Below are 19,188 nucleotides of genomic sequence, written 5' to 3'. Positions count from 1 at the left end.
ACATATTTAAGTATGTGAAGACTAGGCTTTTGAGGTCAAAAATGCCAAGAAAATCTGAATATATCAGCTTTTTAAGACTTTATTGTGATTTTATCTATTTGTATGCTTTTTTTCTCTAGGAAACACTCAGATGGGATTGTCTTACAATGTTGAGTTATAGATGGTAGAGAATGATTCTTGTAACATGGTCAGGTTAACTTCAGGCTATATTCTTGGTTCTCAGTTTGGTTAAGAACAAGAATAATTTTAGTTTTAGTGTCATTTCCTCTAGTGGAGAACTTTTTCAAGTTAAATATAAAATACAAATTTGGATGTGCAATGAAAATGATCTGGTATAATGGCATATTATAGAAATCAAAACATAGTTATTTTGTTTTGTGTCACAATTTAGACTTGTGCTTTAGTAAATGAGACTAATGACTAAGGTAACAATTTAATTCAAGATAATAAAATTCAGAACCAAAAGCTATGTGAACTCATTGAAAATATAAGTGTCATGCACATCATGGGTGTGATGATCAGGCTAAGGGGTTAAAGGTCAGATTGGGTTGCTGCAACTATTTAAAAATGTGTATGCACTGATACAGGAGGAACACTTTGTAAATGTTTATGCTTATGTTGTGTAATGTGTGTCATTGAACTGTAATGAAATAGTTTGCAATCAGGGAAGCCGTGAGGATAGTCATGGGAACCAGGACAAGTGGATAGAAGAAATAGAGACAAGTCTGTAACTATAGAGTCTAGTGGAACTTAACACGCTGAACATATTGTAGAATTGATTTGTAAAATACTTTTGCACATTTTTGAATCCTGTTTTGGAATTATGCCCGGTTGCTCCTTGGTCTGGCTAGCTATTTCTGTAAACTTGAAAGAATATTCTGTATTGAAATAGCCGCTCTTTCCTCTGTGTTCTCTTTGGAGTTTTTATGTCTCCCATATAGTGTTCTTTGTAGTATAAATGTCTTTTTTTCTTTTCTTTTTTTGACAAATCAAGATTTTATTTAGTATGAGAATGAGGGGGTCATTTAAGATCCAAGTCCTAACAAGTAGCTTACAAAAATAGTTATTTCTTCTTCCTGTTTTGATACTTAACTGTCACATGAGATTCTGTATTACACAAAAGGCAAAATGATTTTTGAAACAAGTTTTTCTATAAAAGAGAACACATATAAATGCTTCCCTAACTTCAACAGTGAAAGTTACTGTTATCTCTAGTGTTTACTAGGTTGCTTGTGACCCCAAACAGTAAAGGTAAAATATGAGATTTTTACGTTCACTAAAATCTAAAATAGTATGCTAGGAAAATAAAGATACAGTAAACAATGATATAAAGGAGGCTGGAACTCACCAAGAAGCATTACACAAATGACCCAACTATCCTTGGTGGCAGAAAGCAACTTAGCCAGAATACATACTTGTGCTACTGGAGAGGAGATAAACTGAGCCACTTTACCTTCTGGCCAAATTAAAATGCTATTTTTCACTCCTGTTTTGCTTGAAACAAAGCAATGAATATAGGTTAAGATCAATTTTCCTCCTGTTTCTGGATCTGAATTTGCAGCTAATTATAGGGCATGGCCTGTCTGTCAACTCCCCTGTACATATACACATACATGCAGACATATATATTTAAAACTATACAGTAACTAAGGTATTATTTATACAATCATTAAAAGATGTTCTTTGAACATATTAGCAAATGCTATACCTTTTAATTAAATTTTCCTTAAATAACCAAGCACTGAAAACCTAATAAAAATGTTAATTATTTTAAAATGGTTGACGTTCTTTTCCCCTTAAATAGTCTAAGCCAGAACAGGTCTTTTGTAGATGTGCTTAATAGATGCCTTAACAAGATTATGTGTCAATTACCATTTTAAATGTTCAGGACAAATTTTATTTATTTTATATTCCCAGTGTCCAACTTAGTACCTTGTACATAATAGGTGTTTGCTTAATAAGTGTTTGTTCTCTGAAAGGTCCTATGTACACCCATATAAATTCTACTTAACAGTTAAGAGTCACTTGAAATTCCACATCTGTCATAGAACCTTGTCTGACATCTCAGATTAAATAATTAAAGCTTATACTCTAAATAAAACACTATCATTTAACTAACTTACCTTTCCATTTACTCTTTAATTTCCCAAATTAGGAAAAAATATTTCCTATTCCCCTTTACACTCTCCCCTTTGGGTCCATGCACAGCTTGAGAAAGTAAAGATAACACCTCAGTCCAGAAAATATGAAAACCTCTTGGTTCAGGCATGAGCAGCCCTAAGCCAGTGCACACATTTGGCGAAGGGGTGTGGGCAGGATTTCCGAATTTCTGTTTATACAGTCTGCACAATTGTGTACAGCAGTCCAAGGCATGATAAATGTTTTGATTGCATTGGATTAGAAGAGGTCTCCTGGTTCCAGAAAGCAAACCAATATAGAAGACCACACATTACCTTATGGACTGTTTTTGGCAGTACTGAATGAAACTCCACCTCAGAAATGGACTTTTCAGTGAGTTAGGGTTTTCCTGTGTGAAACTTCCTAAATGAACTGAGGGGATAGTTAAGCCTTCTCTTCCACTGTGAGCTATGCTCTTGTTTTGGCTGCAAGGATAGTGATTGCTGAGAGCTAGAGAGCTATGAGTTTACTCAGAAGCAAAAAGTAATTCACTTCCTGTAAGATCCAACTGTAAGAAGAGAGAGAGAGAGGAATCTGGTTTTGGAATTAGAAACAGTCAATCTCAAAAATTGTTCCAGATTTGACTGACTTCATTGAAATTTCACTGAACTAATTTAGACAATTTGATTTTAATCTGTTGATTGTCATGTAGTACACACTGCATTTCTTGAGTGACAGTGTCTGTTCCTCATTGTAATTTCAATGCAACATACTGGAAGGACAGCAGGTCAACTATGATGTCACCTATACATCAAACAACAGAAATGTCAACCTGTCCAATAGGAGCAAAGAAGGAAACAGAATCCAGAGAAGGCAGGTTAATCACTCTTAAATTGCTTCTTTTCTTTTCTTTTTTTTGGTACCGGGGATTGAACTTGGGTCCTTGTGCTTGCGAGGCAGGTGACGGAACCACTGAGCTAAATCCCCAGCCCTTAAATTGCTTCTTTTCATAGATGGTTGGTTACTTGTTCCACTAGAAAAATGGATTTAGCTGAATTTGGCAAGTTTCATTTATGTTTGGAGATCCCATGAGCATGTAAAATTGTTTCATCGGGGGGGTTCATTAGCCCTCCCAGAACAGGGCCTGTTCTCAAGGAGCTCCTGTTTGTCATTTGGTTGCATCCTGTGACTAAGCTACGTAATAAAATGTTGAAACAAACTGTGCTTTAATTACAAAATGTCCACACCCAGTCAAACATGCAAAGTCTGATTTTAAAAATGGAGATGTATTTGTGGCTATGATCTCATCTGTGTTCTGTCAAAAGAATATAAAGGCAGAAGCCTGAACCATACTCAAACAACTTTGGATTCATTGCTTTGAGCTTTCAAACACAAGCATCCTTGACCAGACTAGACACTGTCTGCTCTGTACCCCCTGGGGAATGGCTGGTCTTTCATCGATTTCAAAAGGAACTTCCTAGCTGGACCCACTCCCTAGGGATGTTGAGCGAGACTGTGTCAGGGCCAACTTCTCAAGGCTAAATTCTCAAGGTTACTGAAGGAAACTAGGAAATGCAGTATTAAAGACTAGAAGTGATAAAACTGTGTTTTTCAACTTTCTGTGTTTGCCAGAAGGTATTAATCTCATATGCAAATATTCCTAGCTTGTTGGCCTCTGATATGGTTATTAGAATATTAGTAGGGGTATATTGGGAATTTTTTCTTTCCTAAAGCATCTTTACTATTGAAATTTGAATGCAATCAGGATATTTGAAAACAAAATCACTGAAATAAAATTAAAGTCATAAGTTACCTTCAAATGTTGGTGTTTTAGTTTTTCTTCTTCTATTTTCAGACGTTTCTGTGAGATTTCTTCCTGTATTTTTCTTTTGTCCTGAAATAAAAAAGTTCCAGTATAAATAATTTAAAAAATTTGTGTAAATATGCTTTCTTGAGGTTAATGTGTTTATCTGAACTGTTGGGCAGCAACATGCTCTTGGCATTGGCATAAGGCCACTTTTGAAACTCAAATTTAGAAAAAAAAAAAAAGGAGAAAAGAGAGACAGTCAAAGCATTTTGCCAATGGGAAAAATCTGAAAAGGTGTTCTATCAAAGAGAATTTAAAAATGTTTCAATGTCTTCCCTCCACTACCTGCCTTTTCTTTCTTCCCCATTAGTCTAACAGCGAGGCAATGGGAAAAGTGAATTTTAAGGAGGGGCATTTTGAGATGGGTGTGAGAAGATGTTGTGAGAAGGGAGACTGTTCCTGGCACATGGCTGAAGAAGCTGCTGGGTGAAAGGCCTGAACATGCAGAAAAACAGGGCAGCCTAAGGGTCATTGGAAAGGTAGGAGGGGAGTATGGAACTGCTTCCTCCTTCTGTCCTTGCTATGGGATGACAGGGAAAGGGTTTAGACAATGATTCTTAACACTATGCTGAGGTTTTAAAAAAGTTCTTGGAAAAACCAAGATATATCGTGTACAGGTACAAATTCCCAATGATGAATGTGATTATAATGTATACCTAAAATGTACCAGTAAACTTAATGGAAAAAAGTTCATTTTAAATGACATGATCTCATAACAAAACAATACAACGAAAACAGAAGCATCTCGATAGAAAGCATAATCATTAATGCACAGAAGTTTGTACTTTCTAGGAAATATAGCACATGTACTAAGCAGACAGTCTGAGTTTGATTTCAGGCTGCTCCACTTACTAGTTCTGTGTCTTCAGACAAAATCTTTAACTTCTATAAAATGGGGAAACTGAGAGTAAGGTAGATCCCTTATAAGATGTGAGCTCTAGCTAAGCTTATGTACATAAAAGTTCCTAGAAGATTTCTTAGTATGTATTGCTGTAGAGGCAATTGTTTAGTAAAATTTAATAAATAAGCATATAGCTTGTTATTCACTCCAAAAGCAGCACATTAATTCTGACACTGCTTCCATTGGTCTGAACTATTTCAGGGATTCCTTGTCCAGAACTGAGGCATTTGACTAGCCATGTATAAAAGACCCTTATTTCCTCATTTTTGACCAGAGGTGACATTCTCCACCTTATTCTTAAGAGTTGGTTTTAAATCTGCTTTCAAAATGGAAAACTCCCAAAGGATAAAATTTTGTTGCCAATGAAGACATTTAAAAAAATTTGAAGCATATTCTGAAGGTAATTTAGAAGGAACAGTTCCAAAAATACTTGGCAGTATTATTGAAATAAGTGCATGGCTTCCTGATGTGGTTCCTTTGAAGATTAAAAGCTGTTTTTGATGTATAAATTCAGTTACATTTGTTTAAGAAAAACAACACATTGTTCTCCAACTTTATGTTGTGTTTCTCTTTGTGCGTAGGAGGAATATATGGCTATACCAGCATTGCCTTTTAAATTTTATAAACAATTGTTTTGGGAAAAAATAATTAGGCACTAAGTGTAGGTCTTTAGAATCACTTTCTTCTTTTAGATGGAATCTAGTCACAAAAACTCTGAAAGCCTCTGTCAGCCAATTCTCTACATGAAGCTGGTATTGAGAGAATCTTAGTAATATTTTAAATTTATCATGCCAAACATCTTGGGAAGTACTTTACAGGCACTATTTCACTGAATGGTTATATTAACAAAAAGATATGATAATTTTCATTTCATAAAAGAGGAAATGGAAGCTCAGGGGAGTGAGTACAACTCATTCAAATTCTCATAATGAGTAAATGGCAGAGCCAGAACTTGAACTCAGACAATCTGAGACCAGCTTCCACACTCTTAGCCAAATCACTTCCCCATTTCTTGAGAGGGAAGGTAGTTAAGTTAGTTACACCTTCCCTCCTTGTTTTCTCCATTATGAATACTGAGGGCCAGCAGCACCCTCAGGTCAGGCAGTGAGGCACGGGACCTCTCATCAGAAGGGAGCACATTTTTAGCTCCCTAGACCTGGCACTGTAACCATCCATCCTTCTCCATGAATAGCCATATAGAAGACTGCTGAACCGACAATACCTCCCCACCCCTGTTGCTTGCCAGTTTGGGTTGATTTCATCTCTGGGTTAGTAATCAAGTAATGAAATATGTGAGTAGAGGCAGGTCATTTGAAATGTTTTGGCAGCACCAGGCTTATGCAAGTGTTGCTAAGGAATGCCAGTGTTTTGTCACTTAGAGGTAATGTGATTCTTCTCTCTTATCAGTCTAGGTAGATGGGAAGGTAATTTTGTAATGTTATGGACGTAATCCTATTCTAAGGAAAGGAGTGCTTTTTCCTTAAAAGATGTCCATCAGCTGTAAGCTGTCATCCAGATAGAAGCATTTTTGAAAAATAATATAGGAATAACTTAGTTTCAGTATGACAGAGTAAACTGTAAGTCAACCTAAGTTTAATATCTAGCTCTGCTGGCAGTACATGTACCAGAAGTTATCAAAGTCAGCTAATTCCTTCTCAAATGATCATGAAAAAAATAGATGTGAAACGTCATCTGCTGACCCAAATTTCCCCAGAACCTGCAGCATCTCTCTGGGTAGCTGTTTGATACGACACATTGGACATTTGTAACTATTCTAAATAAGTTATATTGTTGTTTACTTCTTCAGTGTTCAATTACTAGTGAATGATTACCTAGATTTTTACCTGTCTGACAGCCTATTTTAAAGGTTGACACTTTCAAATGTCAATTCTGGGAAAGACTTTCTCTTAGTTTGAAAATTAATTTGTTTGTCTTGTGTGACTATCACATTATTATAACCAGCCATGATCTAAAGATCTTACCACAATAACTTACTTGATAAAAGAAAGCACAGTACCTAACAATGTATTATCAATAATTAGCTAATATTTAATATGCCTGATTCTGACAAGAAGGCAGAACTTATCCTGAGTTGTTTGGTTGCTAATTTATCCCATTCTGAAGTACTTATGTACAGATTTATATTCAAGGTGACACTAGAAGTTCTACAGTGTTTAAAAATTATTCATAAGTAGATTCTTTCTCTGAAAATTTTATTTTCTCAGGAAGAAGGAAAGCATTTGTGTTAGTGGATATAGTCTCAGAAATATGGTGATACATGTCATTACCATGGCATCAGAAGTACTGTGAGGCTTGAGGGGAGACAAGGGAAGACCACTTCCAGTTGATCCTAAGATTAGAGTCTTTGGAATGGCTTCTGAAAGTCAGGTTGGGTAGTTGCTGGGGCTGGGCAATAAGGAGAAAGGGCATTCAGGTCAAAGGCTCAATGTGAGCAAAGGCCTGGAAGTAGAACTTCGGGACATTATTTGGAACAGGAAGTCTGAGTGCAGTAGCAGGAAATAAACTAATAACAGAATAAGAACAGATTCTTTATAGAGACCATTGAATGGCATGACAAGGGGTTTGGAATTTATGTATTGAGATAGGGAGTGATGAGAAGTTTTCAGGGAGAAAAGAATACTAGAGTTCAAACCATGTTTTCAGACATTGATACAGCCTCATTGTGCAGTAGGCATGGAAGGATGAGAACTGGAAGAGGATACACCAGTTAGGTTCCTGCAAAGACTTGAAAGGTCATGAGTGCTTGGATAGAAGGAGCAGAGGATGTGGATGTCCTAGAGAGCAAAGAGTTAAAGTTGTCAAGTCTTGGCAACTGATGGCCATATGGATGAGGGAAAGGAAAGGTCAAATGGAGTAGAGAGCATGTATGTCTGGGTAAATAATAGAGGAAGCAGAATCACTAACAGAAATAGGGAATTCAGGAGAAGGAAGAAAGAGTTTGAGATGAAAGATGACAGATTTCATACCAAGTTTGGTGTAGACTTGGGCCGAGTTGGTGGAGTTATCTGTAGACGGTTAGGATGCTGGATGGAGAGAGATGAGAGGAAGAGTCAGAGCTAGTGACAAAGATGGCTGAGTGTGGGAAGGGACAGATGAAAGCATGACAGGAGGCGGTGTTATGCAAAGAAAACGAGGATGAAGGGCAGATCCTCCATGAATAGAGGAGGGAGGGAACCCATGCTGAAGTTTATTTTGGGGCCAGTCAGATATTATTTATAATAAAACTTGGTGAATTTTGTTATTTTACACATGCAGACTACAAGGAGAAAAAGAATAATCACGATGTCATGATATTGCAAGTTATATGAGATTCAATGCTCTCATGCTCAAAATAATTCATTTTACAATTAAGATTATTAAACTTTGAGAAATAATACAGTGACTAGCTTAAGAAGGTACTTAGGAGCACAGCCGAGACCATAAATTAGATCTTAATTCCCAGTCCCAGTCTCTTTTTCCTTTTCCTATCTACACAAAAGAAAGGCAAAGCATATTTGTGGCATTTAGATAAAAGTAAGGAAAAACAAAAACATCCTGCTGTTATACTTGATGCTACCTGAACAGAAAGAGAGTATACGTGGTATTTTCCAAAGCCAATTGAAGAAAGTGGAAATATGAGTAAGTGCAATGATGAGAGAATTCAATTAGTGAAATATTTTCAGATTCACTCAGTCAAAAGCTGAGTATCTTAAGACCTCATGATTAGCTTTGATATTTTCATTGCTTAGAATCTGAAAAGATCAATAATAGAAGCTGCTTATTTAAATTTCAATCTGACCAAGAATTTAGAGCTGCTGGTGATGTACAAATAATGGTAACCATAAAGAAAAAGGATGTACTAACATAATCCTGCTAGAAATGAATTCTGAGCATAGTTAGAAGTTTACTAGATTTAATGAAAGTAGCTTTTAAAAATTCTTGAAAAAATTATTAAAATTCTTTAAAGGATTCTTAAAAAGGAAGCAAACATTTCAAGAGAGAAGACAGATCATGAGGCATGAGCAGTTTATGAGGAAAACATGGATACACAATTAAAAATGATATTAGGTAAGGAGAAAAGAGAATGACCATAAAAATACCCAAATTAAATAGTTTAATATCTAACTGGGCCCTTCCCAAAGAGCTCATGAAACCAAGAATAAGACAGTGGAACCTATTTTTAGTTGCATGAATAAGGTAAAAATTTAGGGTGATGTGAAGATGTGAAGTACGTGAACAACACTGAGATCACAAAAGGCTAGTGTGTGTGAGTGAGTGAGTGTGTGTGTGTTACTTGACAGTAAAAGATAAAGACAATAAGATTACTGCTGAGATATATAGTGTAATATATGTTACAAATGACAGATATAAGATAGAACTGCTCCACTCCTTTGTTTCCTTATTATTTATTTATTTATTTTAATTTATTTATATATTTATTGGTACATTTTGGGTATAAAATACATTTACATTTATCATTGGGTGCTTATACCTAGACATGATGTATCTTGATTCTTATTTTTTCTCCCATTACCTGTGCACCCTTCACCCCCTCCACCCTTCCCTATTTACACAGACTTTGATTCCATTTTTTTTTCTTTCTCATAATTTTTCCTTTCCCTTCTTCCCTTTCCCCTTCCCCTCCCACCATCCCCAAACCCTTGGACATTTTCCTATTTCAAGTGATCAATTATTCATTTTAATCATTTTCATCCTTATTTACACTTTCAGTTTCTCACATTAGAGATACTATTTGGTATTTACACATGTGTGTCCTATTTATTTCACTTAAGAGTATGGCCTCAATATGCATCCATTTAGCTATAAATGTCTCTAGTTTCTCATTCTTCATGGCTGAGTAGTACTCCATTTTATAAAAAAACCACATCTTTATCCAGTCTTCAGTCGATGGGCACTTGGGCTGTTTCCAAGCTTTAGTTATTACAAACTGTGCCGCTATAAACATAGGTGCACATATATCGCTGTGGTATGATTCTTTTAATTCTTTGGGGAAGATACCCAGCTGGGGAATAGCTGGGTCAAATGGGACCACTAGTCCTAGTTCTTTGAGGTATCTCCATACTGATTTCCACAGTGGTTGCACCAGTCTGCACTCCCACCAACAATGGAGAAGGGTTCCTTTCTCCCCACATCCCCGCCAGCATTTGTTATTGGTTGATTTGTTTCCTTATTTTTGATTAAGGAGAATAATTTTGATCCTGGAAAGGGTGCAACAAATAAACTTAAAAGGAAATTGACATCCAAGAGGAAATATGGCTTCTAATAAGACAGCTGTACTAATCTTCGGCCTCTAATTGGCTCATTTCAGGGAGAAGAAAAATTTACAGACACGATAGAAAAATATTACTATGTAATTTCCTTGGAATCTGGTATGAAGTGAAAATATATCAGCAGACTGAAATTGGCATATGCCCTAAATTTTGGAAGAGAGAAAAAAGAGAGTTATGTTATTTATAATGACTCATGAATTTACTGATTAATCTCTGGTGATGTTGTAGAATAATAAAGTGTATTTAGACAAAGAATATTTTTTTGTTTGTTTGTTTTGAGACAGAGTCTTGCTGTGTAATCCAGGCTGGCCTTGAATTTACGGTGATCCTCCTGTCTCAGCCTCCCAACTGCTGGGATTATAGCCAAGTGCCACCCTGACCAGCAGGAATGTTGTATTTAGAGAGTGATGTCTAGGCAGTAAGTTTTGATGACTAAAACAAAGATTTTGGGCATGTCTGAAGCCCTGGGTTTGATTACCAGCACTGCAAAAAAAAAAACAAAGAAACAAAACAAAACAAACCAAACAACAACAACAACAAAAAGAAAATAAAACCCAAAGATTTCAAACATTTTTTTTCTTGTGGCTTCATTATTCCAAGATCTATAGATGATGATTACTGAGAATTTTTGTGTCAGGAGTTACTTAAAAACAAAAATGTATCAATTTATTTAATCGTCCCTGAACCTCTGAGGTAGAGATCATATTTATTCCCATAATCTAGGTGAAGACAAAGAAACAGAGATCTCTAGATCATGGGAATGTAGTATATCTTAGTTTTCACATAGCTTTTGACAAAGGTTTTTACCTTACTCTTGGAAGTTTGTGTAAATGTGAAAAGAATATATATATATTTTGTACTGCGGGATCAAACTCAGGACCTTGCGGTTGCAAGACAGGCGTCGGCACCACTGAGCTAAATCCCCGGCCCAAGAATATTTATTTATTTGATGATGACTGTCTTAACATTTTTTAAACCAATGTCTATAAGAAGATAGAAAACAAAGTAAACTTAACAAACATGTAAACATAAACATATCGACATAACTTTCTGAAATCAGAATTCAAGGATTAAGCAGAAGTGGGTTGGAAGTTTTAACATTAAAAACTGCTTAGATTAGAAATTTGCACCTTTACATAATCTTTCTTGGTTCTTATTTTTGACCCTTGCCCAGCCCTCCCACCCCTCCATTCCTCCTTATTTACAAAGACTTTGTTTCCATTTTTTCATTTTTACATATTAATCCCATTCCCTTCTTTCCTTACCCTCCCACTTCCCCTTCCCCTTTGCCCCTTTTCTTCCTATTTCACATTATCTATTATACATTTTAGTCCTTATTTACACTTTCAGTTTCTCGTACCAGAGAAACTATTCGGTATTTATACATAAAGTCTTTGTAAATAGGGAAGGATGGAGGGGGTGAAGGGAGGGCTAGGAATGGGGAAAAAATAAGAACCAAGATGCATCATGTAAAAGTACAAGTTCCCAATGAGAAATGTAATTGTGTTGTATACCTAAAATGTACCAGTAAAACAATTTAAGAAAAAAAAAACTGCTTAGATGACTTAGATGATCATCAGGGCATAGAAACTCATGCTATAAAAGATAACCAAGTCAAATTTTCAAGACATTTTGGCTGATAGTGATGCTGTGCCCAAATTAATGATTGGCTTTATTATTAAGTCTAACCTATGAAACTTTATAGGATACATTAATTGTATAATATCTGGAAAATCCAAACAAAGTTAAAGAAAATATAAAAATTGCTCAGACCTTGACTATTTTAGAAAAAATTGTCAACAAGTCGGTGCATTTTATTCTCATAATTTTTTAACTCACAGAAACCACAGCTATATGTGTTTACACAAAAAACACCCAAGGTGGCCCTTACAAATGGTTTTGTGGTCTTTTTTTTTTTTTTGGTACTGGGGATCGAACTCATTTGCCAGACAGGCCTTGTGCCACTGAGCTACATCCCTGGCCCTTGTGGTCTACCTTTTGCACTTAAGCATTGCACACGAGCATTTCTCTGCAACTAGATTTTGTGAACATAAAAATATTAAATTTTATTCAAAATATCACACTTTGCTTAATCATGCCCTTTCTTCCTGTTAGGTTGTTTTGAGTCTTTTGGTACTGTAAGTATTTGGGTGATGAGGTTTCTCATCTGTGTATTTTGGACCAGCTTTCTCCAATGATTTCCTTAGCAAAGGTTCCTAGAAGTTAGTTATCCAGGCAAGGGGTGTGGATGTTTTAAAAATTCTTTATACAGATTGCTGAAAGTCTCCTGTGAATAAAGTTGTTTTAACTTATATTACCACAAAAAAGAGTCCATTTTACCTTTACTGATTGTGAATATTGTAAGTAAAAACCCCACACACTTTAATATTTTGAGTAGGACAAAAATGCATTATCTCACTTTTTTTAAGTAAGATTTCACAAATATAGTCAAATACCATTCATAATTTCTTTGGCTAGTTGTATTAATAATTTATAAAACTGTCTGTGGTGTCAACTCATTTTTCTGTGAACTTAGAAACAGTAATCTTTTCTTCACCACATTAGATATAAACAGTTTTTCCTATTTGCCTTTGAATTTCATTTGTGATGTTTTAGAAGTACAGAGAGAATTTTTTCTATTGTTTTGATGTTTGTGATGTCTGTTTTATCTGAGAGCTTTTAATTATTAATCCATATTTTCTTTCAGCTTTCTAAATATTAAAAATATATAATTGTTTAATCCTGCTGAATTGCATTTTAACTTATGCTGAGTGTTAATCCCTCCTCATTTTTTATGTTTTTGGTACCAGGGATCGAACCTGGGACCTCGCCCCTGCAAGGCAGGTGGCAGAACCACTGAGCTAAATCCCTGGCCCCTCCCTCCTCATTTTTAAGTAATTATCTGAACTTTTATCACTGAGTTCCTTCTTCTTGATTTAGGATGTAACTTTTTCATTTACCAATTATTAAATGTTCATCAGGGTCTTGTTCCAGGTTATTTGTATAGTTTCTTAAATTATTGATTTTACCAATACAAAATTATTTAGATTATGCACCAATGAGGCAAATTAGCATTTTATTGGGCAAGTCTTCCTTTATTGCTCTTATTAAATGTCTTGATTAGCAGTACTAATTTATTTTTCCAGTTACACTTTGGAATTATTTTTTTTAATTCCAGTAGATACAAAATTGAAAACCTAACCAAGTCCTTATCTCTTCTCATTCCTTACCAAATAAAATGTCAGCTAACTTACCAAATAACCAAATAAAAAACTACATACCTTTATGGAGTTTAAAAATGTACTCTTGATAGTAACAATTACTATCCAGATAATTAGAAATTGATATTATGTATGATTTGTAGCTGCATGATACAATTTATATGAAATTGAGATTATGTTTTACATGTCTAGTAATATGACGTTTAAAAATATATCACCAGCATAGCAATGTACCATGTCATTAGTCTTCTAAATTATTTTTAATAGTTACATATTTTTCTGTCTGTCACATATACACATACACACAATGTTTATTCAGCTAATTCTTTTTTTGGACATTGAGTTTGCTTCCTCCTTTGTACCATAAGAGATGATGTGAATAAATTAGGATGCTGTGAACATTGTAGGACGTCCATGTCTGTGTGGGTCTCCTATTTTTCTTTAGAATGAGTTCTTTGTAATGAAATTCTAGGTCAAAGGATAAAATTGTATTTAGTTTTTTTATACTAATTGCCAAACTGTCCTGCTCTCAGCAATTTCATGCTTTTACCTGCAGTGAATGAGATTGCTTCCTTAGAGGTTTTGATTAGAATTGTACTCAACTTAAAATAAATTGAAAGTATCTGACAGCCTTTCTGTACTCAGACTACACATCCAGGAATGGTGTGCCTCTCTGGTCGCATATATTATGTTACTTAGTAATGTTTCATTATGTAAATGTTACATATTTCCTTAGTAGGTATAAAAAGTATGAACATTTCTTCATATAAATCTGGCACATTTCCTTATTAATAATATTTTTAGTTTTTAACGTATTTTTTTAATTTTATAGCTCTTCAGAATTGAATATTTTCTGACTATTCTTTTTCAGAAAACTTGATTTTTGTCTGTTCAGTGTATATATGACTACTTTATGACTTTCAAATTAATTCTTAAGAGTTTTTTTCTATGTGCTTTTTGGTACATGTTAATTTTATAAAATATTGGGTTTCATCATGACATTTTAATATATATATATAACAAAGGTTGATCTCAAATTAATGTTTTCCTAATGTTAGAGATATTGAAAATGAAGACTTGAGTGTTTATTAACTTTTTTGAGTTATGCGGTTGGTCCAGTGGTAAAACTTGTGGTGAACCTAATTTTCTAAATTCTAAGGATGGCGCTTTTTGTACCCCTCTTATTGCTTAAAAATAAATTAATATAAATACAATTCCCCAGATAAAGGATTTGTTATATAACCAAGGTACTCTGTCCTGGTGAGAGTTCTGTTTGACTCGCATCACCATCTTTTAACACTGACACTGCGGACACTGCCATTTAAACTGTCTAAAATGAGCCTATGATATGAGGAATGATCAAAATCTGGAAACAAAAGCTACCCAGCTTCAGTGGCTAGAATACGACAGCCGAGTGAGAGGAAACCAGATTCTGGCGCATCATGTCAGAACTCTCAAGCCAGAGACCTGTTCTCAGGTGAAATAGGAATGGAGCCACCTAATAGTGGAAGAGTCCAGGAGAGGCTGAAAACACAATGCCTGAACATAGGGTAAAGAGGATAGGAATATGTACAAAGAAATCTCTGTTTTCCCTAAGCTTTCTATGATTATTTCTTCATCTGGCTTTGAAGTACCTAATTCCTAAGTCAGTCTTGGGACTGACTTAAGACTTAATTGTTATGGCTACATTCATTATGTTTATCATTACTTCTCATGGGGTGAATTGAAAAGAACAAATTTTCTGAGTCTCATTTCATTTTGTAATTTTAGCCTTCTTTCATAATCTTACAATAAATTCTAATAGACCTCTAAATGGAATCTAGTTTGTATTCTACTCTTATTCCTTTGTTTAGCCTTTCTTGTTTAGTGTAATGAATAGTAACTAAACAGAACAATGATAAACAGCAAACACAAACTTAAGAATTACTGAGGGGGGATAGTAAGCTTGGTCTTGTCTTCAGTGAAAAAGAAAATCTGTTAGCAGGCTAGACAATTACTAGCTTTCCCTTTCTCAGCTTAATTGCACTTGTTCACTCATTCATTCACTCATCTACATGTTCTTTTTTGTGCATCAGCTAGTGTTGAGCTCATTGTGGGGCAAACTCTGAAACATGCAAAGATGCTTTGGTTTTAAGAAGTCCTGACCAGAAGTAAGAAACTGTGCAATGGGAGTAGGATGAGGAGAAGGTAACAAAAGCTTGGAATCTTTAATGTCCTGAAAAATGACTTGGATTCCACCCCAGCCCTCTTAAGATAATAGCAAATGCTTCTGAAATGGCCCTCACAGTCTGTTCTTTTCCTCTTCTCCTCCTGGCAGACTGAGGATGGTGGGAGAAAACTTCAGGGGGTGAAGGAATGACTTGGGTTTGTGGTTAAGGAGAGCAGAGCTGCACAGGATTCTTCTCCTTGTTCCATTTCAAACTTTATCCATAAGAGTGAAGAATACAAATCTGAGGAAGTTCTGGAAGTAGGTGAGGGTTGCCAAATCAGGAAAGTAGATTCAGGTTGCACCATTAACTAATCTCTTTTCTTAGCCTTGGGTATTCTATCTATAAAAAGGAGATGGTAATATCTACTTTTGAAAATAGTCATAGGGGTGTTTGGACAAATGAGATAATGATGCTAAAGTTTTTATTTTTTAGAAGCCTAAATGCTTTGTAAGAATGGAACCAGAAAAGACGTAGAATAGCAAATACAATCCTGAACAACAAGGGCAAGGCAGGGGGCATAACAATCCTGGACTTCAAGTTATACTACAAAGCTACAGTGATAAAAATAGCATAGGATTGGCAATAACAAACAAACAAACACAACAGCAAAAGCAAAACAAAACAGAAAAAATAAACCAAAACAAAACCAGACTCATGGACCAGTGGAACAGAATAGAAGATACAGAAACAGCTCCAGGAACACTCAGTTAAAAGGGCCAAATCCCTTTGCTGGAAGAAATGTAGCCTCTTTAACAAATAGTGCTGGGAAAACTGGCTATCTACATGCTGAAGGTTGAACCTAGACCCATATCTTTCACCATGCACTAAACTAAAATCAAAATGGATCAAAGATTTAACATTAGAACAGAAACAATCTGTTGGAAGACAAAATAGTAAATCTCTGGAAGACAGTTGTAGTCAAAGACTTTCTGAACAAAATCCTAGTTGCACAAGAAATAATATCAACAATCAACAAATGGTATCACATCAAATTAAAAAGCTTCTTCACAGCAAAGGAAACCACCAACAGAGTGAAGAGAAAACCTGCAGAATGGGAAAACATTTTGCCAGCTACTCTCAGACAAAGGACTAATATATAGAATATTAGATTTCCCTAATTAAAAGATTCAATTAAAAATGGGCATCTAAGATGAACAGACAGTTTTCAGATGAAGAAATACAAGTGGCCAATAAATATATGAAGAGATGTTCAACATCAGTGAACATTAGAGAAATGTAGATCAAAACAACACTGGGGCTGGGGATTTAGCTCAGTGGTTTCACCTCCTGCTGCACAAGCAGAAGGACCCGAGTTCAATCCCAGGTAACAACAACAACAACAACAACAACAAAACAACAACAAAAAACACCAACAACACTGAGACTCCATCTCATTCCAGACAGAGTGGCTACCATCAAGAAATCAACCAATAACAAATGGTAGTGAAAGGGTGGGGATAAAGGAACTCTTCTCCTTTGTTGGTGGGACTGTAAACTGATACAACTACTATGGAAATCAGTATGATGATTCTCCAAAAAACTAAAAGTAGAAATTCCATTTGATCCAGCTATTCACCCTCTAGGTATCTTCCTGAAAGAGTTAAAGACATTATACAACAGTGGTATATGCATACCCATGTTCATAGCAGCACAGCTCACTATAGCTAAATTTTGGAAGCAGCTTATATGTCCATCAACAGATGAATGAATAAAGAAAATGTGATATTTATATACAATGGAGTACTAGTTTGTCATAAAGAAGGATAATTTGAGCCATTTGTACTAAAATGGATGCACCTTGAGGCCATAATGTTAAGTGAAATAACTCAGATGAACAAGGTTAAATATCACATGGTTTCCTATACAAAAAACTCACCATATATAGATATATATCTATATATCATAAAAGATCAATAATAGGAAAAAAGAGAGAGAAAAGGTCCTGTATTATAATCCAGCATGAACAATGTATCTAAAAGTGTACCTTGACTTATTACAACTGTCTTATATATTTTATATGTTCTTTGGCCTATTAGTCTGGTTTTCAATCTGTATATATGATAATTAACATTATAAGGTCTTATAAGATAAATAAATGACTCTGATGCTGGAAAAATAAAAGGGTGTGGAGAGAAAAGAAAAAAAATTCCCTACAGAGAATGCAATCTTCATGCTATGCAAACCTGTACTAATACAAGTAAAAAATGCCATGTAAAAATAGGTGCTGTTATTATTGTTGGTAGTCTCAGAATTCTTTGGCATAAGAGATGTTCTTTATGTTCTAATTTGTCTGCATAGCTGGATTAGGATTCGCTGTGATAGCTCAGCAACTAACTATGCTGCATCACTCACCATGTGCCAATCACTGATGCAGTCACACACTGAGAACTTGGTGTTTGAGACAGAAGCCAGTCTTGACTTCTGTTCAGAGCTTCAGAAGATTCCTGAGCTCCATGTCTTAAATGGCTTGATGGAATGCTTTCAGTGCCTAGGTAGGCTGAAAGGTAGATTAAAATAACCTCTGAGACCCCTTCCTCCTCAATTCAGTAGTAGCTATCTTAAATACCTTTGATGATATCTTAGGAAAGTCTACATCTCACATGGTTCTGGGTGAAGGAACTTCTTAAGTCAGTAAATTTTTAGTCTTTTTACAAAATGACATTTAAATAAATTAAAATACTGTTATTTAAAGAGAGGCTAGGTAGTTTGAGACCGGAGATGAGGAAGTACAAGTCCCGTTTCAGTTTTAGCACTGAACTGTGCTGCATTTGATTAGATGGTAGTCTTACTCCATTAGATTTAGTTTGTCTCACTCACTTTTCTAAAGAAGCAGAGTTTTCTTTTGACCATTTGTTAATGTTTCAGAAGGTTCATTGAGATCCTTGTCAGTAGAGGATCTAGGAAATTAGCATTATCGTTCTGAGGCACACTGGAAAAACTTTTCCCTGTTATCAAAAAGCAGTTTCCTTAATGATGTAAAATTATTATACTTCATCACATGGTATCCTTTATGGGTGGCCTATTATGTTTGGCAAAGAAATGTGGCATAGCACATTTGCTTGAGGAAACTTTTCGCTCTCCAGAAAAAACATGTAATCTTGGTACAAAACAGTGGAAAACTGAGCAGAGGTTTTATTGTTTGAACATTCTGGCACCCGCCTTCTTAATTTGGGAGGTTGCTACATCTTCATGTACCTTCTTTATGTGAAAGTTTATGGATCCTCATGACAAAGTGGAAGCTGCTTTTGCAACTTTGTCTTAACTATGAGGTATGGTGAGTAACAAATGGTGCATTCTGTATTCTTTTAACCACTAGTACTTTAAGAAGTCCTTAGAACTCTAGGTAACACAATAATCCAAACAAAGGTATGGAATAAATCTTTGATCAAGATCTAGGCTAGCTTGCTCTTCACTCTTTCATTTGTGCAGGTAGAATGAAGACGTAGAAATATACACAGTCAGCCTAGACTATAGAAGCAGGGCTGGCTTCTTGGACATGTGACCTGTGAGGCCCCATGAGGCAATCACACTCAGAGGAGCCCATCTCCTAGTTTAGTGCTTTGGCATCACCATTTTGAAA

The 19,188-nt window shown here is 35.4% G+C and overlaps 1 protein-coding gene across 1 annotated transcript in view; it reads right to left on the bottom strand.

Moving 5' to 3' along the window:
- The window catches only part of Palmd (palmdelphin), a 62,908-nt gene that overhangs the window by 39,111 nt on the left and 4,609 nt on the right, over window positions 1–19,188 (bottom strand). Inside the window, exon 2 of the mRNA XM_004869108.4 lies at window positions 3,932–4,012. Within this exon, the coding sequence (XP_004869165.2) occupies window positions 3,932–4,012 (81 nt within the window). The remainder of the gene's footprint in view (window positions 1–3,931; window positions 4,013–19,188) is intronic.

Source organism: Heterocephalus glaber, unplaced genomic scaffold, assembly GCF_053883595.1.
Source record: "Heterocephalus glaber isolate CG9 unplaced genomic scaffold, H.glaber_assembly_v1.0 deba00001442, whole genome shotgun sequence".
Lineage (NCBI taxonomy): Eukaryota > Metazoa > Chordata > Mammalia > Rodentia > Bathyergidae > Heterocephalus > Heterocephalus glaber.
This window is presented reverse-complemented; position numbering and strand designations above follow the sequence as displayed.